At 34.8% G+C, this 27,506-nt stretch overlaps 5 protein-coding genes across 7 annotated transcripts; 2 read left to right on the top strand and 3 right to left on the bottom strand.

Moving 5' to 3' along the window:
- On the bottom strand, nucleotides 814–8,075 carry LOC109328007 (protein transport protein SEC23-like). Its single transcript, XM_019561232.1, has 12 exons — nucleotides 7,193–8,075; nucleotides 5,999–6,172; nucleotides 5,024–5,185; nucleotides 4,499–4,641; nucleotides 3,975–4,050; nucleotides 3,660–3,832; nucleotides 3,457–3,538; nucleotides 3,017–3,094; nucleotides 2,433–2,594; nucleotides 2,083–2,346; nucleotides 1,747–1,851; nucleotides 814–1,523 (listed from the first exon to the last, which is right to left on the bottom strand). Exons 1-12 carry the CDS (start codon nucleotides 7,985–7,987, stop codon nucleotides 1,377–1,379), a joined length of 2,361 nt encoding a protein of 786 aa, XP_019416777.1. The 5' UTR covers nucleotides 7,988–8,075; the 3' UTR covers nucleotides 814–1,376.
- LOC109328008 lies at nucleotides 9,293–10,833 on the bottom strand. The gene is made up of 2 exons (XM_019561233.1): nucleotides 10,656–10,833; nucleotides 9,293–10,569 (listed from the first exon to the last, which is right to left on the bottom strand). The coding sequence occupies exon 2, from the start codon at nucleotides 10,551–10,553 to the stop codon at nucleotides 9,441–9,443; it is 1,113 nt and encodes a 370-aa protein (XP_019416778.1). The 5' UTR covers nucleotides 10,554–10,569; nucleotides 10,656–10,833; the 3' UTR covers nucleotides 9,293–9,440.
- Nucleotides 12,537–13,272, top strand: LOC109328009 (cysteine proteinase inhibitor B-like). The gene has a single exon (XM_019561235.1). The coding sequence runs from the start codon at nucleotides 12,639–12,641 to the stop codon at nucleotides 13,032–13,034; it is 396 nt and encodes a 131-aa protein (XP_019416780.1). The 5' UTR covers nucleotides 12,537–12,638; the 3' UTR covers nucleotides 13,035–13,272.
- Nucleotides 13,356–14,994, top strand: LOC109328010. Its single transcript, XM_019561236.1, has 2 exons — nucleotides 13,356–14,055; nucleotides 14,650–14,994. The coding sequence occupies exons 1-2, from the start codon at nucleotides 13,725–13,727 to the stop codon at nucleotides 14,664–14,666; spliced, it is 348 nt and encodes a 115-aa protein (XP_019416781.1). The 5' UTR covers nucleotides 13,356–13,724; the 3' UTR covers nucleotides 14,667–14,994.
- On the bottom strand, nucleotides 16,928–26,945 carry LOC109328005 (histidine kinase 3-like). 3 transcript variants are annotated; one of them, XR_002105377.1, is made up of 13 exons: nucleotides 26,355–26,943; nucleotides 25,445–26,118; nucleotides 25,126–25,335; nucleotides 22,490–22,603; nucleotides 21,894–22,063; nucleotides 20,758–20,970; nucleotides 20,108–20,294; nucleotides 19,959–20,010; nucleotides 19,461–19,690; nucleotides 19,252–19,350; nucleotides 17,904–19,015; nucleotides 17,406–17,743; nucleotides 16,928–17,289 (listed from the first exon to the last, which is right to left on the bottom strand). XR_002105377.1 is itself a non-coding variant. In XM_019561231.1 (11 exons), exons 2-11 carry the CDS (start codon nucleotides 25,922–25,924, stop codon nucleotides 17,518–17,520), a joined length of 3,051 nt encoding a protein of 1,016 aa, XP_019416776.1. In that variant the 5' UTR covers nucleotides 25,925–26,118; nucleotides 26,355–26,945. The 3 variants fall into 3 exon arrangements, 2 of the variants coding, with proteins under 2 accessions (XP_019416776.1, XP_019416775.1); XM_019561231.1 differs by lacking the exons at nucleotides 16,928–17,289; nucleotides 21,894–22,063; nucleotides 22,490–22,603 and adding an exon at nucleotides 24,458–24,627 and having other exon boundaries at nucleotides 17,518–17,743; nucleotides 25,054–25,335; nucleotides 26,355–26,945; XM_019561230.1 differs by lacking the exons at nucleotides 16,928–17,289; nucleotides 25,126–25,335; nucleotides 25,445–26,118; nucleotides 26,355–26,943 and adding exons at nucleotides 22,881–23,554; nucleotides 23,791–23,843 and having other exon boundaries at nucleotides 17,518–17,743; nucleotides 22,490–22,771.

The raw sequence follows: 27,506 nt of genomic DNA on the forward strand, positions 1-27,506 counted from the left end.
GACTAATTTAACTTGCATTTGAAGTTTTTGGAAATCATTTTGAGTTTTTCAATTTTTGAAATCTCAGTATTTTTAGTTCTGTGTTTCCAACAAAGGATATACATAATGTATTTACAAGATACCTAACATATACATGACATAGACAAAAGAAAAGATAGATGGGGAGTAAGAAATCAACTATGATGACTTCAATGTGAGTTTACATGAATTATGACATTGAAGTCACACAATAAATAGCACAAAATAAATAGTCACTGCTTTGTACAATTAAATTTGCTTCTTTCCAGATAGTGAAATGTGACTTAATAGTTGGCTCAAGTTTAAGTCACTATAAGCTCAGGTAGTTGGAGCTCATTGAGCTATAACTCATAACATAAAATGGCATTTATCTATTCAACTTATGAGTGGTGCATAACTGGTAGGTGATGTGGACTAATAAAGTCTCAACATATTTTCACTCTCATTAATATATTCAGACTCTATCAACAAAGCAAAACTCTAAAATAATGTAAATATTTATTAACTCTTTTGTGTAGATTTCGACCATAACACATCAAATGAACAAGTCAAGATATCAAGCTCAAATTCAAGAGTCAATTTTATTGAACTACTATAAATGAACCGAGAATATTCATTATAGTGTTTGATCTAAATGCATTTCTTCAACGAAGTATAGTAGGATTTCCATATTCCCTCTTAATCTTTATGACAAGTTTGCTTTTGGCAGAGTAATTGGCAATTAAAAAGAAAGAACATTGCTATTATGAGTGAGAAATGGACCAATAAAAGCGACTCTTCACAGTCTGTATGCTTAAACAGTCAAATGAAGAGCCATAAATTTTCTAATCGAAGTTGGAATGAAACAACCACCCAAAAGTATTTATTTCACCAAAATGGATCCTATAATGCTTACTTCACAAATCACAATATACAACACAAGATTGCAGAAAGGGGACAAATGACCTTTGTTACATTTCAGCCTAGGGAGGAGCATGCTAAAAGCAAAGCAACTATATAAATTAACCCAGAAGGGGGAACCCAAAAAAATCACAAGTGGGCCAAAACAAATAGGAAAAAATATCTCCCTCATTTGCTTTGCTGCTATTGCATAAGTAGCTAAGCTCCTAACTCATTTTTTTGTCCTCTCTTTCAGCAACATCCAAACTCGACATACTTTTGAACTTATCCGTGAAACAATTTGATCAAAACCCTCCAGAGTCGTGTTCCGTATCGTCCTTCCTTGTTCTTCAATCCATGCAAGCTCGGAAGAACAAATGATAGAAAGGCGAAAATAACTGAATACAACAGTGCAATGTGGACATGTACATGATCAGTAAATTCCCCAAAAAGCTGTCAATCTCTACTATTATCTGCCCTCAAGATTGGACAGCCAGCTTTTGCAGATGCTCAAAGAAAACTTGAAGGCTCACATCGTCAGTGAAGATTACATCCGAACCAGCTGTCATCTCGTGTGTGTTATTATATGTTGCTGATGGGTTCAACTTTGCTAACAAAAATCTAGCCTGTTAAATGTCAAGCAAAACCTTACCATTATGAAAAATCTAACCTTTTCATGCATAACAGATTAATGAAAGAAGAAAAAAACTGCTACCATGCAATGGACGGGTAAGAAACAGTACACATAGAGCATTGCATAGCTCATGATACGGATGAATTTTAGGAAAGAATCATCGACTAAATGAGACAAATAACAATCAAACTGGTCTCTAGGTAAACAATACTAACCTGGGAACCATGTTGATCACACACTACCAATCTAGGAACAGGGAATCGATCTCTAACTATCATTTGGACATCATCGTGTGGAGCTTGTAATAGCTGTGCAAATGCCTGTGCCATATATTAAAGGTATGAGGAAGTGTAGGAAAAGAAACAACAACAGATGCAACACTGAAAACAAACCAACAAAATTGTCTCGAAAAGAACAAGTTCCATTATAAGCAACAAAAGTAACTAATGTGCGCAATTAAGAGATTATATTGATATTTAAATCTAAGATCAATGTGAGCCGAATTTGCATGTAATGGTAATTTCTTTAGCGGGACATGACTAAGCACGAACCTGGTGTTCTGGTTGGTTCTGGTAACCCAAGTTGCGCCATTGAGCTATCGTCATCCCATGAAAAATGACCACACTGAAATATGAATCTAGCAGAAGAATCCGGTCTGCAGCAATGGAAGCCACATCTAACAATGCTGGTGCAGGCGGTGAATTAAATGAATATGATATTAGAGATGGCTGAATCATGACAGCAGCATTACTAATATTTTCTCTGTTCAACAACATGCGGAAGTAGGCAGTTTCGTCTGGACTGTTGTTAAAAACCTGCCAATACATTTTGCCACCCACATGACAGTTAAATAAAGAAGTTTACAAATGCAGAGTAGGAAGAAAATCACAATAAAGGGTACCTGAAAAAACTGTGACCGTCGTAGATTGAACATAAACTGGGGGAACAACGAAAATGAAGGATTTAATGTAAAAGATGAAGGATCATCCTTGCGGTAGTCACCAAACTTAGAACATAGGCGAATGAGGAACCGGTCCAACCACCGTGTAGCATCAAATGTTTCCTGGTCAAAGAAAATTTAATGCTAAGCTAGGTATTTGTTTCCAAAAGGTTAGTTAAAAGAAATTTTGCCGCAGATAAACATGTCCAACAACCAAGATTGATAAAATGTATATTTGTGGCAATTTATTATGAAAATAATTAAACAGGCACAAATTTCATAAAAACCATGAATACAAAAAGGCATTCTCCCAAATCAACAAAGATTGATAAAATGAATATAGCAGTTTATTATGAAAATAATTAAAACAAGTACAAATTTCATCAAAAGAATCAATACAAAAAGGTGTTCACCCAAAACATTATGTTCTCTGAAACTCCCAACAATCACCCATTTGAATAAAGAAGTAATTTATAAATCATAATATGTTGAAGGAATACTAAAAGGAACAAGTGAACAACAGATAGTAACACAACTAGACATACCTCGGTCTCCATTTTCAAAGAAGCATATCTAGCCATTACCACTGCAGCAGTTTCTTGGTCAAATCCTTGAATCAATTCCTGAAGAACAAAATAATGATTGTAATTAAAACTCCTAGTATCAATCAATTTCACATTTTCCTTGTCCACAATTAATAGTTGTGTACAACATATAATACAATGTAGGGACTAAAGCTAATGTCCTCATAAAAATGGAGTCTTTATGTCATAGACATACATGCTACACACAAAAATGTAAATGCATTTAGATATCTATATATGCCAAAATTTGAGAATTAAACATGACTGCACAAAGGGTAAAAAGAAAGTAGACAAGCTTCTTAAGATTATGATAAGTGTGGCAGCTCAAGCTATTTCTTTGATATTGATAAATAAACATCCATCCAATTCCACAAACATTTAAAAAAACGCACAAAAACTACCTCAGAGCTAACAGAACTATCTACCCATCTTCTAGTTACTGTTGTGACACGAAGCACTGACTGACCATCCGGGCCCTGATAACTGCAATAAAATCATGACCATGAATATTCAATGACCACTGGTAAAGTGGAAAGAAGGAAAAATAATATATATATATATATATATATGTGTGCATATATTAGCGAAATTTCCCCAACATAACCTTGTAAGGAACTGCAGGTACAACTGCGGATTGACAGCACCTGGCGTGTTTGAACGATCACTTGATGAAAGATCGAACATCACCGTCAAGCATGTACTCTTGTCAAGACCACACATCTTCCATGCTGTCGTGTTCCCCTCTCCTATAACAGTATCAGCAACAGAAGGACCTTTCTGCAGTATGTGGTTGTAACCATCAAAATCCAGATATATCACATTTCGAATCAGTATTAAACCTATAGAAACCAACATGAACTCCGCTTGCAGAGTAAAAGGAATTAGGAAATTAATGATTTGAAACATTAATTGATCCAACCTTTTCTAATGATGTACAAGGTCCAATTATTCCCTGAATTTTGACTTCCTTTGAGCAATTTATCTCAAGCATCCCACTGAAACATAAATTAAGTTGGCAGTGAGTACATAGAATAGCAGATGAGGGAAATATATGTAGAGAGAACAGGAGAGAGGAAGAAATGATAAATGCAAAACAACCACATAGACAATATTATCAGCACCAAAAGTAACCAAAAGATCAAGGATAACAATAAGCTAAATAAGGTAACAAACCAAAAAATAATTATGGGTGATTGAAAAATGAACCCTGTTTCAGTTACCCTTTATATAATAAGTTAAATCATCTATTTTTTCCATTTATTTTCTCTTTTGTGACTCATTATTCTGATACCAGTATAAAACAAAACAAATAGCCAAATAAAAAGATGTATCCAGTGGAAGGGGTAATATAGCACTAGTGAGAATGCAAAGGGCCAAAACAAACTGAAATTGCATAAATCGAAAATATAAATACAGCATTTGAAATGAAAGAAGAATACTCACTTGAAACAAAGACTAAGAGATTGCTCCCCATCCTCAAAAATACGCTTAAAAGAATCCTTGAAGACTGAATGACCAAAACTTTCAGACAGGACAACAAGGCCGCCAGTTCTTTCAACAGCAACTTTCATTTCTGCAACTCCAACCTTTATATTTAAAACATCCATTGATCAGCAGAAGACAGCATGAGCATAATAAGTTAGATTCTATTTTTTAAACACAGGACATAATTTGATCCCATGAGCTAAATCAAATAGTTTGCGAGCTTAATTTGAACGAAATTCAAGCTATGAAACAAGTTTCCTATTGAACTCAAGTCGAGTATTGAGTGAGTTATTTCTTGTCGAGTGGAGCTGAAAAAAGCCAGTTTCAGCTTAGGTCGACTCATTGCCAGGCCTACAATACATGCCTCAGAAGTCTCACACTCACTAAAACCCGTCATGCTTGTGATCTATCTACGAAGTCTTTATACAACTATCAAGTGAAAAAGTTCTAGAAGTATAAGTAAATTAGTATATTGGAACAAACCTGATCAAGTGCTGAAGCAAAAATATCCAAAACGTGACCTTGGCTAACTAGCTGTTTTGCAAGACTCTCATAAAATTTGACTGCTTTCTTAAAGTATGGTGCTGCATCTTTGTCAAGATCTTTATGAGATCGCACTGGGTCAGATAGATCTTTGGACACAATCTGCACAGAAGTTTAAAATCAAAATCTTCAGCATCATAAAAACATTCTATGAATGGATTGTTCAGAAACTGTCAATAAATGCAGAAAAAGCACAGTAATGAACATTTCCTTCCACTTATTCTAAGTTTACCGCACAACCTTTTGTACTTCAATTCTATATTAAAACAAAGAGATGAGGGTTGCCCCTATTTTATTCTTTCTCCAAGATGTCACTGGCACAGAAGAAACTGAATCTTATTGACTTACCACCATCGAAGTATCCTAAATTCCTAATAATGGCAGTGCGATTATATCTATTAAAATAACTATTAACTAACATCAGCAATTCATCATCTCTTCAATTTATCCGTAAAATAATTCTATTCAAACACCTCAATTTTATGCAACTGATTGAGAACATAAATTTTTAGTTTCTTAATCTGATTTTAAGTACAGTTCAACCATCACAAATGCACAACCATGAAACTTGCATACCAAATCATGTAGCATGACACCAAAATGGCTGACCATTCCTACGGGCTCCAGTCATACATTCCCAATGTTTTGAAGTTTAATGAATATTATATCCTACAATAACAACCAAGCCCTTATCCCAATAGGTGGGGTCGGCTACATGCATTGAATGACACCATAATGTTCTACCATAAATCATGTCCATTGACAAAGCAGAGTATTATATCCTAACACTAACTAATTAATTATCCCAATAAAAATGGTCTCAATTTGAAAATGAAAGAAATCTAACATGAAAATTGAAAATATAACAAACGACCGAATTATGCAGCAAAATCAAAACGCAGAAAACTGATTTACCGTGCCTGGTCCTTCAGTGCAAGGACCACCAACCAAAGTTATGATTCTAGCTCCAGTCCCAGGATTACAAGCACCAAGTAATCCCATAGCAACACTCAAGGCCACTCCAGTACACCGAGCCGGGCGACTCCCAGGGGGAACTGGCCATTGGTCAGTTTGCAATTCATCTAACAGCTGCAGAAAACCACAATAGTCACACAACTCATTTGTTAATAATCAATCAATTGCCGTTGGAGTATAGACACTTCAAATAGTTCCGTGTTCGGGTCAAATGAATCCAGATACTTCGCAGACACTTTCAGAGACTCCTATCTTGGTTATACAACTTTTTACTTTTATTTTTTCAATTTTGACACTAATGGATAGAAATATCACAATAATTAGATAACTGTTAGCATTTTATTATGTTTTGCATGCATATCTCATTGTCATATTGTATCCATTTCCTACGTTGTCCCAAAGCTTTCTAGATACCCATCTATCATGAAAAGAAAAATTCATGATTTCTAAATATATTTTACCATAATTGTGTTGTGCCCTCTATATGGTACCATGTCCCTATGTATCTGTGATTTGTAAATTGTAAGTACCTATCTATCATGAAAACAACAAAACATTCAATGAATACTTGACGACTGGCACAAGACACACCTATCAGGTATGCCATAAATGTTCCAAAAATTCAAATGATCACTAACCAAATATAGAGTGTATTTGCTGTTGTATCATATATGTATCCGTGCTTTCTAGCTAATCATCTATCATGAAAAAAATATTCAATGAATGTTTGACAACTTACACAGTTACACCTATCAGGTATCATAGAAACTCCCAAAATTCAAATAACCACCAACCACATTGAGAGTGCATTCCCATTTTTATATTAATGTATCACTATATTGTGCATCCCTATATCCTGTCCTAGAAATTTTAAATTTTCCAGCATCAATAGATCAAAGCTTTTATAGCTACATGTCTGTCATGAAAACAATATTCAATGAATGTTGAACAACTCATACCTATCAGTTACTATAAAAATTCTCAAAATTAAAAATACCAATAACCAACCATATTGAGAGTGCATTCCCAATTTTATATTAATTTTGCACTATATTGTACATCCCAATGCCATGTCCTATAAACAACAACTATCACACACCAATGAAATTCTCAAAATTCAAATAAACAACTAACCGCATTGAGAGTGTATTCACAATCAGATGCAGGCAACAAAAACCTTGTAACCGCCGAACCCGGAAAACCAGCAGCAGCACCCTGCACCCCTCCTTTCTGATAGCCACCACCGGGACCAACACCACCAGGTCTCCTCCCTGAAGCACCACCACCAGCACCGAGCCCCAACTGCTCCAAAACCTGTTCCTTTGGAATTTCCTTGGAACCGCGAAAAACATAAACTTTAGACATATCAGAGAACCCCAACTCATGAACTTCCACCTGCGTCCCAAATGAAACAAACCCAACAAGTGCATTATCAGGCAAAAGGCCAATTGCACGGCGCAATGCCGATTTCACAAACTCCATCTCCTCATCAATCATACAAGTATCAAGCACGAACAAAAAAACCGGTGAAGTGGAATTATTAGATGGAAACTGATGGAAAGAATTTGAAATTGGATTGACATATTCAACGGTGGTGTAGTGAGGATAGAGTTCACCGGGGAGGTTGGTTTCGGAGATGGTGCTGTAATGAGGAGGGAAATGGTTGCGCTGGTAACAGAAGGGGCAAATCCAGATATTGGCGGTGAAGTCGACGCGCGAGAAGGGGTTGAGTGGTGAAGAGCAAGTTTTGCAACGGAGTGGCGCGTAGGGGAGACGTGGGATGTGAGGGTGGGGTTTGATTAAGGAGATGGTGGCGGCGAGTGGGATCACGCACTTGGAGGAATCTACTTTGGAGCGTGGCCATACGTTCCATGTCATGCGAATTCCGTCGAGGCCTTCTGGATCTGTGTTAGCCATCTCAGACGACATCGTTTTGTTTTGTAATGTATTTTTTAGAATTGAGAATTGAGAATTGAGAGAGAAAGAAAGAGAAAGGAAAGGAAAGGAAAGGAAAGGAAATTCTGTTACTCTCTCAATCCTCAACCTTATTCTCTAATTGCCTTCTTTAACTTTTACCACCAATCAATCAATTTGGGTATTAAAAAAATTACTATCTACTTTAGCTCATTATATTTTTTCAACTCACTCTTTTTATGCTAGGAAATATAAAAGAAGGATCGGGTCATATTATATATTATATAGCAAATAAAAAAATATCATATAAGACCCTATTGCAATCTTTCAATAATAATTAAAGATGAGTAAGTTAAAATACATATTTCATATCTTAGTCGCTCATTCCATGAAAATCTAATGTTTTATGTGATACTTGAATCATTATATTTTCATATAATGTATTCTAACTAAGATGTGTAGTAAGTTTTTGGGAGGAAATGTATGATCTCTCATTCTCATTAAAGATACTCCATTAAACCAACGAGGTCGATTCTATATCTGGCCTAGCATCTACAGCCACTAACTCATGTTTGTTGGATTTGATAAGGTTGTTTACGATGTCTGGGGTACACTTAGTACAGAACAAAAATAGTGGTAGAACTACTTAACTACCAATTAACTAAAGAATAGTGAACACACAGCAATGAAAAAATATAGCAGAAATTCAACATTTTAAAAATAAAGATGCATGATAATATTCCATGAACAAATGGGAGAACCATTCCACAACATATTTTCACTAATCACTAATACTAACAAAGATCTGCTTCCTGAATTAAAGAATCAATAATCATTGTTGTCTGCAATACCCAGCACATGACTAAGCAAAGTAAATCAAAAAGATACTAGTGGGTGGCAAAAGAGATAATCAAGCTCATACTAAAATTACCACAGCCATCTAACCATAATTAAGTGACAATGTGAGCTCACAAATCTGATGACCCAATGTTAAAATAAAAATGCCTGGTCTTAAAACAATATTCCAATGTATGAAACACAATAAGCAAATAGGTTCACCACAAAACAACATTTCACCACTAGCTATAAAGATCTGCTAACTAATTTTAACAATGAATAGCTATTGATTATTGTTTAACATTCCAACTAAAGCAAAATAACAAAATGAGACAGAGAATTAAAAGAGATATAGAGATTGAGAAGTTCCCATTGCTAGACTGAACCCAGATGCCCTCATACTTCTGAGCTGGATAGGGACTGATTACACCATACTTCAAGATTGCCAGATTTCCGGCATCTTAATACTTGCTTGCCTAAAAGTATAACACGGTTACTCTGTTTGTTTTCAAAAGTTATCAGTGATATCCATGTGGACCATAACCTCCAAGTTACAATGTTACCTCACAAATTTGATGACCAAAAATATTATTTCTGCACACAAAAGTTGGCGAAGAAGGTCAAGTGAGCTTCACCTAGTCACAGATAAAATAGATGCTTTGTGCGGCTGATTATTTTTGTCAACATCGTCAGAATCTAGTTCCCACCAAGCACCTCCATCATCCTTATAGGCATCGTCAACTTCATCACAAATATCTTCAATATTCTCGTCTTCAGAATCTTCAGTAACCATATTATCTGGATCGAGTTTCTTTATATCTACGTCTGGGTTGTATGTCCATTCTAACTTGTTTAAAATATCGCGATCCTTCCAATTTTCCACAACTGAAACAGCCTCCTTTTTAGCCTTCCCCATCAGAATCTCCACCCAAGAGAAGGCAGCATTGGCAGTCCTCTTCAACTCTCCATCAGGAGTATCCCCGATGACAACCGTCTTCAGACATCGTAGCTTTGCTTCCTTTATCACATTGATAAAATCAGAATCATCTGATACAAGGACCAGACACTCAATCCGCCTATGATCCATCATATCCACCATGTGACTTTTCAATGCACGATCTGCAGCTTGTGGCTTATCTAACACGGTTTGAACCCAAAACCCTGCCCGTTTCAGCTCATCCGCCAAACCATACCCCACTTTCGGAGTCAAAACAGCTCTTGCAGCCTTCTTATACTTTTCCATTTTCATCGAATACTTAGCCACCAGCTTCACCCTCCTGCTCCCTCTCGCCGACTCTATCTGATTCACTCTTTTCGCATGCTCGCGCTCATGCAGTTGCTTGAAATGGTTAACAAGCTTCTCATTGGTATGGAATTTTCTCCCGCAAACCCGACAAAGATAAGGTTCATTCGGCTTGATAACACCCTTGTTCTCCAAGCGATTCAAGAGTTCCCTCTGTTTCTTCCTCTCCTGGACAGCGAGTGGGACATGGCTAAAAGTGTGGCTATTTGCATACGCGATCATGTGTCTAACAACCCCAAAGGAGGACGCGGCTATTCTCAGTTTATTGGCTACTTCATAAGGTGGAATTGAGTTGGGTGGTTTGTTGTCTAAGTCCCAAAAAAGCCCCACCCTGGGTGGCAATTTCATATTTTTATCCCATTCTGATCCAAAATGGCAATATCTTATGGCACCATACGGGCGTGTAGAGAAGATGCTACGAAATTTGAGGATCGAAACCATAGGCAATGATGGATTCTTAATTTCTAGTATAAATAAAACAGCTTCCCTCTATTTCTTAAAAGTTGAAGTTATGGCACTTAACACCTAACTAACAAGCCCAATTTAACTGTGAACTTTCTTCAAACAGCTTGAGTGCAAGGCATAATTAAAACACTGAGACACAACATAGTAATAAGACAGTTACTGATGTAGTGGGTGGTGGCAACGAGAAGCACATAACCACAGAAGGTGGTCGCCGGTGAGGACCGACGGAGGTCAGAAGGAGTGGTCCGTTGTGTCTAGGGTGTACGGTCGATTGCTTGATTTTTCAATCTATAATGTTTAGTATAAGAGATTAAAAAATAAATATGGAAAAATGTTATTTTATTATTAAAAAGGAGTTTAAAAATGTGAATAATTCTTAAATAAAAATAATAATATAATATATTAACGGTATGTAATATATGCATATATATTAAACTGTTCCCTTTCATTTTATGTGTACCAAAAATATTGCCCCCTAAATAGTCAACATAATTGGTATATATTTAAGCTCAGTTATTTTACACCTTAAAAATATAAGTTTAAAACATATGCATTATTTTGAAGCAAATATATGCACTATTACTATTAAGAATTTTGTCCTCTTTTAGTATATTATTGTTATTCAATGATAGGTTATTATTACTTTTTAAATAAAATGATAGAAATGTATAATGAGTGATATAAAAAAAAAATTGTGTTCATGTAAAAAATTGTCCTAATGTAGTGAAATTCCCCTTCCGTTTTATGGCATACAAATATTTTGGAAGGAATTCCCTACAGCCCATACTATAGCTGCGTTGATGTATTGATTGATGCAAACTACAAACGTGGCTGTTTTTTATAGCGATGCTGCCTTATCTCTCTCTTTCTAATTAACGATGATGCATGCATGGATGGAGTTATATTTTCCATTAATGGAAAGACAAGTATACCCAAAATAAGAGAAAAATATAATATGATTTGACATTTTTATCTTTAAGATATAATAAGATGACATTTTCACCCTTACATGTAAGTACAAAAATGATCACATATCTCTCCATTAATAGAGATGATCCCAACTCGCATGAACCGGTTATATGAGTAATAAGACAAGGGAAGAAGCATCACCATTCAACAAAATATGTCTCTTTCTTTTCTGACGTGCCTCCATGCCTATACCATCATCATACCTTATTCCATCACTTTACAAATAGGACACTTTTCAGTCATATTCTCCATATTGTTGTAATGCAATAATGGTTGATAATTAGGTACAGTTTAGGAAAAACCTATTGAGTTTGATCAAGCATTCTGGTTCTAGATTAATGAGTAAACTCTAATTAGTTAGGTTCACTTCAAAACAATGATAGTTTGATCAAGCATTTTTTAGTGTCACTTCTATTTACAATAACTCTCCTTCCTATAAATTGAAGGGAACACATTTATTGTCCCATTTTTTATAAGTTAAAATTGTAATTATTAAATATATTTTTTATTAATCATATTTTATGTCTCATCGTACATGAAATAACACAAAGAATGTAATAACAAATGTTTATCCTAAATTGAATTGTGAAAATATTGGTGTATGGTATATGAAGAGGTCTTATATGGACCGTTGGTTGAAAACATTGTTTTTTTGTATGTTTTTGAATTATTTGTAGTTGGATACGCGGCGCCTTGCCAGTTGTCACATACCTAATCTCATCTTGTCTTCTTCTTGTTGTTTTTACGTACTTACGTGTACAAACCAAACACATAATATAATTGTCTTAATCACAAATGAACCAGGATTAGTTGTCTTCGTTATCTCTCAATATAATGAAAAATGATATATACTTAAAAAAATTAAAAAAAATATAAAATAACATTTTTATATTATTTAATAGAATATAATTAACTTATACGTGAAGATATGAAGTTTTGGGCACAGAAACTCTAGGTTCCTCGACCACACTATATATACATCATTCTCTAACTTCCATATATCACACACCATCCTTTCATTACACTACTTTTAGTTACCAACCTAAAAAACCATAAACAACATTAACTATTTTGTCTTGTCCTTTGATCTTTATGATGGCCAACATGCTAATAACTCTTACAACCCTTATCACATTACTCTCCATCCTCTCTACACAATCTTGTGGGAGAGTTTTAGTTGGTGGGAAGATGGAGATTAGTGAAGTGAAGACAAACATGCAAGTTCAAGAGCTTGGGAAGTTTTCAGTGGAAGAATACAACAAGGGTATAATAATGCGCCTTAACGGCGGCGACGGCGAGGAGGAGCTGAAGTTTGTGGAGGTGATGAAGGCACAATACCAAGTAGTGGCAGGGTTGAAGTATTACTTGGAGATTTCAGCCATGCAAAATGGGATACATAAAGTGTTCAATTCAATAGTGGTAGTGAAGCCATGGCTTCATTCCAAGAACCTACTCAACTTTGGACCTTTATCTAGCAACTTCGAGTAAGGTTCATATATAAGATTTCAAACAAATAAAAAATGTGGTTGATGAGATCTTAATCCTATGTTGAGACCAAATAAAATTGTATTTTTGTTTTGTAATGGTATATATATATATATATATATATATATATATGTGAAGGATGATGAGATAAAAGAATGTGATGAGCTGAATCTATATGAATAAGAATAAGTAAGCCATATCTAAAGGATGTGGGTATGCCACTACAATACTAGTAAAGGCCTTTGTTTTGTATCCCTACATATTTTGTTACCTTTTCCATTTTCAAGGAATGGGGAAATGTACTATAATCATGATATGGATATTCTTTTGCTACAGATTTCATGGAAAATGATATGTTTTTCCTAAGCATATCCGAAATCAATTATGTCATGTTAGTTAAAAATTTAAACATTTATGACTTTGTCTATTTTGCTTCATTATAAGTGATTTGAGACAAACTCATCGAGATTTCATGAGCCTGCAGTGTCATTCCAATCCATACACATACAACAAAACCTTTTCCCCTTCCCTATCAAATACAACTCATTCAATCCAAAAATTCAAACTTTATCCATTTACCTCGTTACTCTCAATTTTTCATGCAGACACTCTTGTTCTTATTCCTCATCATTTGGACCATAATTTTTGTCCTCTTTCATTTTTTCATTCCTAAAAAACAAACAATATTAAAAAATGATGAGAGGACAACAACAACAAGATCAAATATCTCGTGATATCTACCAACTATCAATGTTGGTTCTCGACCTCCTCCGTTCTCCACCGTCGCCGTTGAACTTCTCCGACCATCCTCAGATAACACCGGCGAGTTTTGCTTCTCTGCTTCTGGGAATATCTTTAGCTATGATGCTTTGTGGGTCGGTTACTTTTTTCATTGGGTTCATGTTAATGCCGTGGGTAATTGGATTAGCCATGCTTTTCTACCTCGCTGGAATTGTTTCTACTATTTCTGCGTTGGGACGCTCTATTCTTTCTTTTGCTACGTTGCCACCTAAGGATATCCCTGGTAAGACAAATTAATTATAAAAAAATTGGATTTTTGGAATATAGAGATGATTTTGTTCTTGTGGGCCTTATTTTTGTGTTCATTGAATTACTGTGTTTGTTTCTATTTTTTTTTTTGTTTCCAATGAACTATTGTGAGGCTTGTTATGTTTGTTCTGTTGGAGGATTTTTGTCCCATAATTCATTTGGTGAACATGTTTGAATACATGCAATTGCTCCATTCTACAATTGGAATGGAACATGATATATAATACTAAAAAGTATAACATTTTAATTCCCTTGAAATCTGCAGTGGAACAAAAAAAGTGCTGTTCTGTCCTGTTTTGTGTTGGGAAGCATTTGCTCATTGTCTAGAGAGTGGTTTAAATACTTATTGGTTTCTAGTCTCATTACCAATTGATTTTGAAATGAAACTTTAACAATTTTATGGGTTTACAAGAGAGATTTCAACCTTAACAAAAAATTGCAGTAGTATTCATGAAAGACTTGGCTAAGATATCATAACATTTGATATCTTTTCTGATTGTATGACTCATTTTGGGCTATAATTCTCAATTTCCTGATACTGCTCAGTCTTAAACTATCCTTGTTGCAGTGTGGAAGCTTTTGTGAAGAGAAACAAATTGGTGAAATTGAAGAGTAAGGTGTTAGCTTTTGTGCTGCATCATGCAACCTATACAACATTAAAGATAACAGAGTTTCTCTTTCTCCTCTACTATATGAGTGTATATCCAGGAATCATGGATGACTAGTTTTTTTTAAGTAACTTAAGTTGTGAATATGACTTCTCTGTTCATTAGAAATAGATTCAGGTAAAGTTATGAAGATATTGAGGGATTATTCTCAGATTCCTTTTTGCAGTTTTCAACTATTTTAGTTCACCTTTGTTGTTAGCTCATTTGTAAATTATTTTTGTTGAGAATTGAGGTGAGTGATGATGTATTTTGAAATCATTGTTGTAGGTATCAAATTTTTTTTATAAAAATATGAGGTTGAGATGTGTCTTATTCAGTATGCTAAGGTGATTGAGCATGACATTATGAAGTTAATTTGTCAATAATTATTGAAGAAAACCAACAAACTTACAGTACTTCACTACTATATTTCAGCTATAAACTTTGAACTCTTTCAGAATACAAAGATATAGCATAATGCATGTTGTAATAGTGAATCATGGTACTAAGATTCATTCAACCCAGAAAACTGAATACAGCCATATCAATTGAAAAATACAAGAAAAGAAACCAAGTATAAAGACTTAACAACATCACCTGTTGCTAACACTAACGAAAACACAGAAAAACATTGAACAAACTGAAAGAAAAAAAAGGAAATGTGTAAACATGAATGAACTCTAGACTCGAATTAAAATTGTATGATATTGAATCCATTATTGATATGGATTCCTTCCTTTATAACTTAGACTATTGCTACCAACATACTTTTCAACTCAAATTTCTTGTGGATGAGTTCATCTTATTTAGTGGGTCACATATGAAATTGATAGCATTTGTGTTATGATGCATTAACCGGTGTAAAAATGGACTCTAATGGCGATCAAAAAAACACAGACTAGACCAAAGTAGAGGAGAGAATGAATGAGTATAGCAGCAGCACTTGTCTGAAAGTTACCAAACTCCACACACCTTGATCGACCAGGTACCTGAAACAACAATGTTTTATGTATGTATGTATGTACATCATTATCCAATAATAATAATAACAAAATTATATATATCTTTCCTTTATAAAAATCATAACTTTACCTGAAATAGGAGGCCAGGTGTTAATAGCACAAACAGCACCACAGAAACAACTACTGGGCCCCAATCTGATGACATTTTTTTTGTTCTAACTAGAGTTTGTGAAAATATGATGTTTGTATGTGTGTTGTTAAATGGAACAGGAAATGTAGTATTTGTAGGTTGTAGATGATTAAGGTAATGTGAATTTGCATGTGGTGTTTGTCATTGAGATTGGATTTGGATTTGGATTAAGAATAACTTGCTTCATATGCTAAATCTCAATAAGTTGCTTATAGTTGTTATGATTATGTGATTTTGAAGGAAGGAATTGTAGTAACTTGTGTTTACTGTTTAGGAATTTGGTTGGACCTTGGAATTCCATTTCATGATGACTTCTTCTCAAAGGAACTCCACTCCATTCCACTACAAACTGATTTTTTATCTATTACATTTTGTTCATACACATAGCAACCATAACTTTGTTCATTATAGATTTTCTAATGTTCAGACTCAAGTTATGCAATTGTCATAAGGTAATATTTCTATCAATACTATTATATAAAATAACTAAAACTTAACAATTTCTTTTACAACAAATCTATCAAAATTATGACATTTTGTAAAAATAACGAGTATTAAACTCATCAGGAAGAAAAAAAATATGTACTATATGTTCTATCTAGTGACTTTGTATAATTCATTATTTATATCTAATTATCATTCGATTCTTTAAAAAAGTATAATTCAAATGAATGGTAAATAATGAAATGATTGTGTATAAATTTTTACGATCAGATGTATAAATATAATAATCTAAGAATATAATATCAGCATAAAGATTTATACACAATCAATGCATCATCTGTCGTCTATTTTTATTTTACTTTTATTCAATAATCCATGATATAAAAAATAAATGATGGATGATACAATAATAATATATACTTTTATACAATAATAATATATACTTTTATACAATAATAATATATACGTACATTTTTTCCCCATAATCTAAACTCATCTATACAATTCTTATCATGTTATTACAAGTGGACCCATCTACACCATATATCTTAAAATAAATAAAAGAAGGCAACATATAACAAGTCAAAGAAATTCCACAACTTTAAATGCACAAATTGGTAAAAAAAAATGATAGATGACTCAAATATTATACATTACAATAATGTATGAATTACATGTTTTGTAAAAGCTGAAATGTGGCACTATTAAGAAGCTGTCTTTGTTGTAATTCATATGGTGCATGCTCCCTTTCTGCCACCTTTGTCACCAACAAGCTAATTTCTTTCTAACCCATCTCAATCAATCTCATATATACATAAATAATGCACATACAAATCTAAATCTACTAAAGTATTGTTACTTTCACTACTATTATTATTAGACACCTGAACTTGTTGTATCATATAATACACATGGGGTCTTCAAATTCCCCTCAACCAATCAAACTTGGCTCCTATGTACACTCCCTGCCACAACAAACAATATTTTAGACCAAGAATAAGACAATGGAATAGCTCACAAACCAAAGAATCAATCATTTTGAAGGGGGGAATTTTCTTTATCATCAAAATAAGGAACTTACTTTGAGTAGACTTCTGAACCTATTTATGCACTTCTAACTATCCTGATGAACCGACACCGATGCTTCTGTTATCATGAGTCATCTGGTTTACATGAGCTCTGTATTTTCTATTTCAAGATGATTGGAAAAACCGCGAAACTTCTCTATAAAGCTGTTCAGCTTCAAATGGTTTTGAAACATATCCATCCATGCCACAGTTTAGGCATACCTCATGTGTAGCTTGGATCACATCTGCAGTCATAGCCAAAATTGGTATATGCCATTTTGAACTATTTTCCACAGACATTTCTCTGTTCATACTGCGTTCCATCTCCCTAATTCTCATTGTAGCCTCAAAACTGTTGGAAAATGATGTATATTAGCAATTATAAGTGCATTTTTAGAAATAGCAATTATCTAAATTTAAATTAAATAAATATAAATTTAGAACTGTCACATTAATCATGGCATTGCTGTGTTGCAAGAATTTAAGAGTCCAAGTACTTAACAGTTACGTACCCATCCATTTCCGGCATTTGAATATCCATGAAACAGGCATCAAACTGATGAGGTGGCTTCAGCAAAGAGATGGCGTCTTTTCCACTGCTTGCACAAACCACAGTAGCTCCATACTTTTTCAAAGCACCAGCTGCTACGGTGCGGTTCACACTATTGTCATCTACAATTAGAATTTTCCTGCCAAGAAGAAGATGGTGGAGAGATAATGTTTGAAGATTCCTCTTGTTCCCAACGCCCATGGCTCGTTGTAGCGAAGCAGCAAGCATACTTGCTCTTAAAGGTTTTATGATGACAGTTGGATTATGAACACCTGATGTTATAGAACTGCTAGAATTGACAAGAATGAATAGTTTTGGAGGAGGAGTACCGCCACGATCAACTTTACTAGCATTGTTGACAAAGTCGGTTGAAATGGCTGAATCTCTATCCCATATCTCCTGTTCAATCAGGACCATATTGATAACTATATTGCCATTGCCTATGGTGGACAAACCTTGATTGAAAGCTGAAACTAACTCAACATGAATGCCAAGTCTCTGAACGTGGTATCTTGACACTTTAGCTCGAACTGGTCGGGGGTCAATAACTAATGCAACCATGCCTTGAAATTCGGAGGATACAGTGTGAGGTCGGTTATTGATTTGCTGGGATTTACACTCACTTGAATTAGGACATCCATTGGTGAACACAGCAGTAAATGTGAAAGTGGATCCAATCTTAGGTTCACTCACAAATCCAATTTCTCCATTCATTAGCCTAACCAAACACTTGCTAATGCTTAGACCAATGCCTGTTCCCCCATGTTTTCGAGAGATCGATGGACCGACCTGCATGAATGGAGTGAAGATGAGTGACTGTGCTTCTAGAGGAATACCTTCACCTGTATCCTCAACAGATACAATCAAATTGATGAGATCACTTGAGGTTGATGACAAAGAACCAAGTGGCCCCTCTTGACTGAAAGCTTCAAATCCTTCCCAGCTCCGGCGACTATCAGCAACAGCGAAACCACTTATGGTATCTTTTGAAGTCGATTCTTTGTCAACTTCTATTGAGTGGACAACCTCCTCAACTAGATGGATAGTGATAAAGATATGCCCTTTGTCTGTGAACTGTCATGCCAAAAAATTGCATAATCAGTTTTAATGATACATATTCAAGAAACAGACATCTCATTTTTACTTTAGAGATAATCATTTTTGGCTGAACCACTGATTAGAAATTTTCTCATTTACGTAAATTACTCCACAACACTATAATGACTGGAGCATATCTCTTAAGACAATCTTAAACACAAAATTAAGCATAAGGCAGATCTCTATATCTTTATTTCTCCTAATAGACTTACCTTGATAGAGTTACCCATGAGATTCGTAAGTATTTGCCGAAACCTTCCCGGATCGCCTATTAGCTGTTCAGGAACTCGATCTGACACATAAACTGCCAACTGTGCTCCCAGATGAAGAGCCATCATCAAGTTATTATTAGAAAATGCACATTTTGAAAACTCCATCATGATAAAGAGGCATCATAAGTTCAGAGAGATAGATATATTACCTCTATTCCTTTTGCTTGAGACTTCTCAGAAAATAGTGACAACACATCATCCAAAATTGCTCTTATATCAAACAACACTGCCTCGAGCTCTAGCTTGCCAGATTCAATCTTTGCCTGGTCCAAAACCTCATTTATAATTGACACCAACGCTTTTCCACTTCCCTGTGCCGTTCTAACATATTCCTGTTGTGTTACATCTAGATCTGTGTCCATAAGCATGTTCATCATACCTGAAAATCCAATTTTAAAGCAAGGTCATGGCTTAAGAAGATTTTTGTTTGAGCGCTGGAATTCATATGGAGAAAGTTGACAACTTTTCTTTTTACAACACAAAATACTGGTACTTTGTGTTATCAAACTCAGTTTTACAAAAGTTGTTGTGCACAAATGTACAGGGAAACATTTCCGTTTTCATTTTGTGATGTGTATTGTCGAACATTATACAGTATATTGTACATCATACCACAGGAATAAACCAAGTTTGAGTTTACTACTCACCTAACACACCATTCATTGGTGTTCTGATCTCATGGGAAACAGTAGCAAGGAACTGCAGTTTAATAATTGATTATGTTCACATGATCAGTATAAATTTTAAGCCTGAATAACAAGTTATATAGCAACTAGAAATACCACATTATGCGTACCTGGGATTTTGCAACATCAGCTGCCTCGGCTCGTTTTTTAAGCTCCATCATCTCATGGTAATCATCCTCTACTTTTGCAATTCGATTCACAGTGGCATGAAAAATATGTCCAACAAGGAGTGCAATAACAAGGATTCCAATTGATGTAGTTATTGCCAACCATGGCCATGGTGGTGTCTGTTTGAACCTGTGTCAGCTCCAAACTTGAGTTTTATGCATAGTTCAAGTCTTCAACTAGTTTAACATTTCAATAAATAAATTAAGGGGGAGTTTGGAAGAGCCTACAAAAAGCTAATTTGGGCTTATGAAAATAGCTTATGACTTTCCTATAAGCTCCTTTTTAACTTATTTCAAGAAACTTATTGGAGAAGCTTATAAAAACTCTTTTTAGCTTATTCCAAAAAGGCTTACTAAATAAGTCCACAATTAAGTTGTTTACCAAATGCACCCTTAGAAAAAAAATGTGATAACTCCGAATAAACGAAATTTAAATTGGGCAATGAAACTATTGCTAACACCAAACACAAATTGTGTTATATATATGGCATTAAACCACCCATACCAGGTAAATATTCTAGTTATTCTGAGATTCCAATGTTATGCTAACCAAACTTGTCGAACATTAAGGAGAAGAGATATAAATAGAGTACCTGCAATGCATCTCATGCTTCCTGAAAGGATCTCCAAAGCTAAGAGCACTAACATGATAGAAGCCATCACCTGATACATTTGAACCATACATGGGAATAGGGTGGGTATGATTTGTAGTATCATACACATTAACAATTACTGTTTGCTTGCTAGCAAGTTGCTGAAGCAATTTCTCCACTAAAGACTCAATATCGAAGACCCCGCCAAGATACCTGCAAGGCAGTGAGTGAAAACATTACACATCTTCTCTCTTAAATTATCTATGTTCATGAATTTCTTAACCAAAATCAAATGCAGTATTAAGTTTCCTTATAGATTAAACTGAACCTTATACATAGCAACATATCTGTTGGGTTTATTCAAGTGTGAAGTCTCACATTGGATATGCGGGGAGGAATGAAAGAGTTTATAAGAAGGAAAGGCCCATGGAACTAATGCCTTAAGGTTTTGGTTCAAGACGTGGTGTCTCACTTGTGACTCTTCACTCTTCCCATACCCATGTAACAATGGAACTCCTCTAGTTACCTACCATTTCATTTTATAATATGAAGATATTTAATTTTATAAATACCTTCGTGGTCTCGTTCTAGCTCTGAGAACTGGGAGGTTTGACTCCCCTCCATCTAATCTACTCTACTTATTGTATCGGCGCCTCTACAAATCTTCTTTACACATCTCCAACTACCTATCTTTAACATAACTCAATTTTTCCCCCAAATTCAAATGCTGTACCTTTAAATGATCAGTGGATAGGCTAGGTGTAGTAGTTACTTCAGAGTTCTTGTGTGCTTGACAAGATACTTGAGGATTTTTCTTTTGAAGTTCCTAATATATCACTCATGATTTGATAAGTCAATAGGACTTGCGGTGGCTTAAAGTTACGACATTTTGAGTAATTTTCACTTATCAGCTGGTTCAAATTTTACCAAAAAATTTAAATTCAATCAGTTAGCTTAACAATCAGAAGTTTTTAACTCCTAGCTTTTTGGCTTTTAATTTTCACCTAGTTGTTTTTAAGCTAGTTTTACCAAACAGAGGCTTAATTACCTTAAGGAAATGTGCATGTGCTAAATAACCTCAATGAATAAAAACCTCACAGAATGTAAAATCAAACAAATAAAAAAACTATACACACCCATTAGTGGCTTGAATCCTTTCATTTGGGGTTGCATTTGATGGAAGTTCTCTCTTGTAGACAGCAAATGTCAATATCACCCCTAGACGATTTGTTTTGAGAAGCCTGAAGGGAGCAGTTAATACCCCTTTGCCTGATTCTCTTGCACGTAACACATTTTCACGGTCTTCCTGTTGATAAACAAGTGGATAATGGTCACAATCATCATTCCAAATTTCACTGTCATTGATTAAAGAGTTCAGTTTAACTTCACACTATCGATCAGTTCCTGGTTATATAACCACATTTATGACTGCGAGTTGTATATTTTTAATGATTAGTCGATGGTGCAAAAGATCTATAAAGTAGTGTATCACAATTACAATTGAGATTTTTGATGCACACAAAATCAGAGACTACTTCCATTGCCCATATTTTCTAAGGGGACTTGCTTTCTATCACTAATTTTCTTCTTTCATATTTCTTAAACAATGTCCTTTAGACACTTGTTAACGCAAACATTTAAGGTAAAACTAACAACCAAGAAATGTTTGACAATTCAGCTCAGTATGAGATAGAAAGGCAATACATATGTGATACATAAACATAAAAGCTACCTTTCCAGAAAGCACATCAACAGAAATGACATGCGAAACTGTATCCTGTGCAAAGATGACAGGAGCATATTCTTCCTTAATAGGGGACGGCTCCAATGACTCGGGGGCATATTCATCCTTATGAACCGGATTCTGTTCCAAGTTATCCATCCTCTTAATAGTCCACCCTTGTTGCTTCTCAAATTGTTCCCTCTCGGAATGGAGCACCCTTACTGCATATGCAACACCGCTTGTAAGGGGCCTCTCAAAAGCAGTTCTTTCTGTGTACCTGGCAAAAGTTTTCTACATCTTTTTCAAGTTAGATTTATTTGTTAACATGATGACACTAATGATCTCGGGTTCAAAATAAAGACAATTCTAACCAGTTAAGGATAAAGAGAGATCTAGGTACCTGGTCAATGGCAGAGGGGTCCTTGGCATGGTGAAAGGTTGAGATTAGAATGGACATGGCTTGGATATGGTTCATACTCACATTGAACTGATCCTGCAGCATCCTAGCCCTTTCATCGCACATACTTGTCAATGTTTCTTTCCTCTTCTCAATCACTTGTAAGCTCATGCAACAAAAGATCCACAAACACACTATGCACCAACCAATTACCCATATCAGCAAAAGCTTCTTCCACAATGCTTTCCTCACTTTCTTTGACCCGATATACTCGTAATAGTATTGATGACTTAGAACATTATTCCCTAAGATCTTCTCCCACAATTTCAGCCACCACATCTTGCTGCCACTAACCCCTAGAAAACCCATCTTGGTGTCCTTAGTTAACCAGTTGAGGTAAATGATAGACACAATCCAGCAACATAACACTAAAAGTAGATGCCCCACTTTTAAACCAAACCCAACTACATGGACCAAACTCATCAACAATAGTAACCAACACAACTTAACTATGAACAGGTAAGTGGAATTGTGAATCACTGTCAAATCCACAGAATCTCCAGAAAAAACTAAAATCCTATTATTGAAAGAAAAAAAAAAGTTCTGAAATTGTTGTAACTTGCAAGAGACTAGAAGTCAAGAAATGAAGAAGAAAAACGCCAACCACCTCCCAATTCCTGAAAAACAAAGCAGATTTCAATGAAACATTACTTCTGACAAGATGCTATCTTATCCAAATCAACGCTAGCCTGAATCTCAGAATGACAACAGAAAAATATGACTTAGATATATGAAAATGAACACACCCTTATAAGAATCATTCTTAGTTTCTAATTTGAAAACATAAAATTGATACTTGTTACTATTCTACCAAACCAATAACATAGAACAAAAAGAGGGGCCACAAACTAACCTGCAAAGATTCCTTTTTTAGTTAACAAATCTGAAGTTACCATTACACAATAGTTACCTACCATTTCATTTTATAATATGAAGATATTTAATTTTATAAATACCTTCGTGGTCTCGTTCTAGCTCTGAGAACTGGGAGGTTTGACTCCCCTCCATCTAATCTACTCTACTTATTGTATCGGCGCCTCTACAAATCTTCTTTACACATCTCCAACTACCTATCTTTAACATAACTCAATTTTTCCCCCAAATTCAAATGCTGTACCTTTAAATGATCAGTGGATAGGCTAGGTGTAGTAGTTACTTCAGAGTTCTTGTGTGCTTGACAAGATACTTGAGGATTTTTCTTTTGAAGTTCCTAATATATCACTCATGATTTGATAAGTCAATAGGACTTGCGGTGGCTTAAAGTTACGACATTTTGAGTAATTTTCACTTATCAGCTGGTTCAAATTTTACCAAAAAATTTAAATTCAATCAGTTAGCTTAACAATCAGAAGTTTTTAACTCCTAGCTTTTTGGCTTTTAATTTTCACCTAGTTGTTTTTAAGCTAGTTTTACCAAACAGAGGCTTAATTACCTTAAGGAAATGTGCATGTGCTAAATAACCTCAATGAATAAAAACCTCACAGAATGTAAAATCAAACAAATAAAAAAACTATACACACCCATTAGTGGCTTGAATCCTTTCATTTGGGGTTGCATTTGATGGAAGTTCTCTCTTGTAGACAGCAAATGTCAATATCACCCCTAGACGATTTGTTTTGAGAAGCCTGAAGGGAGCAGTTAATACCCCTTTGCCTGATTCTCTTGCACGTAACACATTTTCACGGTCTTCCTGTTGATAAACAAGTGGATAATGGTCACAATCATCATTCCAAATTTCACTGTCATTGATTAAAGAGTTCAGTTTAACTTCACACTATCGATCAGTTCCTGGTTATATAACCACATTTATGACTGCGAGTTGTATATTTTTAATGATTAGTCGATGGTGCAAAAGATCTATAAAGTAGTGTATCACAATTACAATTGAGATTTTTGATGCACACAAAATCAGAGACTACTTCCATTGCCCATATTTTCTAAGGGGACTTGCTTTCTATCACTAATTTTCTTCTTTCATATTTCTTAAACAATGTCCTTTAGACACTTGTTAACGCAAACATTTAAGGTAAAACTAACAACCAAGAAATGTTTGACAATTCAGCTCAGTATGAGATAGAAAGGCAATACATATGTGATACATAAACATAAAAGCTACCTTTCCAGAAAGCACATCAACAGAAATGACATGCGAAACTGTATCCTGTGCAAAGATGACAGGAGCATATTCTTCCTTAATAGGGGACGGCTCCAATGACTCGGGGGCATATTCATCCTTATGAACCGGATTCTGTTCCAAGTTATCCATCCTCTTAATAGTCCACCCTTGTTGCTTCTCAAATTGTTCCCTCTCGGAATGGAGCACCCTTACTGCATATGCAACACCGCTTGTAAGGGGCCTCTCAAAAGCAGTTCTTTCTGTGTACCTGGCAAAAGTTTTCTACATCTTTTTCAAGTTAGATTTATTTGTTAACATGATGACACTAATGATCTCGGGTTCAAAATAAAGACAATTCTAACCAGTTAAGGATAAAGAGAGATCTAGGTACCTGGTCAATGGCAGAGGGGTCCTTGGCATGGTGAAAGGTTGAGATTAGAATGGACATGGCTTGGATATGGTTCATACTCACATTGAACTGATCCTGCAGCATCCTAGCCCTTTCATCGCACATACTTGTCAATGTTTCTTTCCTCTTCTCAATCACTTGTAAGCTCATGCAACAAAAGATCCACAAACACACTATGCACCAACCAATTACCCATATCAGCAAAAGCTTCTTCCACAATGCTTTCCTCACTTTCTTTGACCCGATATACTCGTAATAGTATTGATGACTTAGAACATTATTCCCTAAGATCTTCTCCCACAATTTCAGCCACCACATCTTGCTGCCACTAACCCCTAGAAAACCCATCTTGGTGTCCTTAGTTAACCAGTTGAGGTAAATGATAGACACAATCCAGCAACATAACACTAAAAGTAGATGCCCCACTTTTAAACCAAACCCAACTACATGGACCAAACTCATCAACAATAGTAACCAACACAACTTAACTATGAACAGGTAAGTGGAATTGTGAATCACTGTCAAATCCACAGAATCTCCAGAAAAAACTAAAATCCTATTATTGAAAGAAAAAAAAAAGTTCTGAAATTGTTGTAACTTGCAAGAGACTAGAAGTCAAGAAATGAAGAAGAAAAACGCCAACCACCTCCCAATTCCTGAAAAACAAAGCAGATTTCAATGAAACATTACTTCTGACAAGATGCTATCTTATCCAAATCAACGCTAGCCTGAATCTCAGAATGACAACAGAAAAATATGACTTAGATATATGAAAATGAACACACCCTTATAAGAATCATTCTTAGTTTCTAATTTGAAAACATAAAATTGATACTTGTTACTATTCTACCAAACCAATAACATAGAACAAAAAGAGGGGCCACAAACTAACCTGCAAAGATTCCTTTTTTAGTTAACAAATCTGAAGTTACCATTACACAATGAAGAAACCCAGCTTGCAATGATGTTCAAATTTCTTAGATCAGACAATATAGAGAAGAAGCAAGATAGTGTTAATGTTGAAGGTTTAAAGCATAGATTTTTGCAAAAAAAGTAGAACAAGAAGTACAGTTTAAAAAGATAGAGATAGAAGTAAAATTAATGGAGTGGATGAAAATGAAGCTAGAAAAGACTTGGAACTTAAAAGAATGAGTTGATGAACAATGAGAGATAGGAGAATTTTGCAAAAGACATGATAAGAATATGATAGCAACAATGTTTTCTTGTATTGGCCATTTTCTCTTTTCCAACTATCCACTCAAAAATATAAAAATACTATAGAGACATAAATATTAATTTAACACAATGGTAATACATATAATAAGAAATATTTTATTATATAGTATGTAATAGATGGCAGAAAAAGTTGAAGTTCCACTGAACAGAAATCACTGCTTTTCTCAACTTTCCTTTACTTTGTAGTTGTGTTCACATCCCTATCCGTCCATTTCACTTAGACAACTTCTACACGCTAAGTCTTTAACTCTGAGTGTGCTTCTAATTTTGCATTGCTCTATGTTTTTGTTCACATAAAATACCCTTGCATGGAACCACAATATCAAGAATAAGCATAAACTTTTTTGTGCAGAATAATGGCATTAGATACCCCTTTATTACTTTTACAATATTGCCATCAACACTCAACCACATCTATTCACAATCTCTTAGATATTTCCATTGCTCAATGGATTTAAGAATCATTTTTCAAATGCTTCTAACCACTTTTTGTAAGAATCCTCCTAATAAATTCAATACATTTTCAATGTTTTTTATATTTGTAATTTGATAATATATTTACTTTTTTATTTAACATTTGTTTCATTAATTCATTTAATAGTATGGGGATATAGTAAAGCTCCTTAATTTAAATATCCAATTATTATTACTAAAAGATAGTTTTTGTATCAATCAAAATATATGATAGGAGATTGAACAATATTGTGGGATGCCTGAAACTTTATAGACATATGCTTATTAGTTTTTTTTGTATAACTAAGTATATTCTTTTATTTTTTCGCTAAGAAACTGATTATTTTAAATTTTG

The sequence above is a fragment of the Lupinus angustifolius genome, chromosome LG15 (assembly GCF_001865875.1).
Source record: "Lupinus angustifolius cultivar Tanjil chromosome LG15, LupAngTanjil_v1.0, whole genome shotgun sequence".
Lineage (NCBI taxonomy): Eukaryota > Viridiplantae > Streptophyta > Magnoliopsida > Fabales > Fabaceae > Lupinus > Lupinus angustifolius.

Coding starts and splice junctions, on each gene's coding strand:
- LOC109328009 (XM_019561235.1), top strand. CDS start 12,639: ATGATGGCCAACATGCTAATAACTCTTACAACCCTTATCACATTACTC.
- LOC109328005 (XM_019561231.1), bottom strand. CDS start 25,924: ATGAGTTTGGTCCATGTAGTTGGGTTTGGTTTAAAAGTGGGGCATCTA. Junction 20,971..24,457: donor AGGATTCAAGCCACTAATGG/GTGTGTATAGTT, acceptor ACTGCCTTGCAG/GTATCTTGGCGGGGTCTTCG. Junction 19,691..19,958: donor ACCAATGAATGGTGTGTTAG/GTGAGTAGTAAA, acceptor TTGGATTTTCAG/GTATGATGAACATGCTTATG.
- LOC109328007 (XM_019561232.1), bottom strand. CDS start 7,987: ATGTCGTCTGAGATGGCTAACACAGATCCAGAAGGCCTCGACGGAATT. Junction 3,833..3,974: donor CTTGTACATCATTAGAAAAG/GTTGGATCAATT, acceptor CACATACTGCAG/AAAGGTCCTTCTGTTGCTGA. Junction 3,539..3,659: donor TACCTGCAGTTCCTTACAAG/GTTATGTTGGGG, acceptor ATTTTATTGCAG/TTATCAGGGCCCGGATGGTC.
- LOC109328010 (XM_019561236.1), top strand. CDS start 13,725: ATGATGAGAGGACAACAACAACAAGATCAAATATCTCGTGATATCTAC.
- LOC109328008 (XM_019561233.1), bottom strand. CDS start 10,553: ATGGTTTCGATCCTCAAATTTCGTAGCATCTTCTCTACACGCCCGTAT.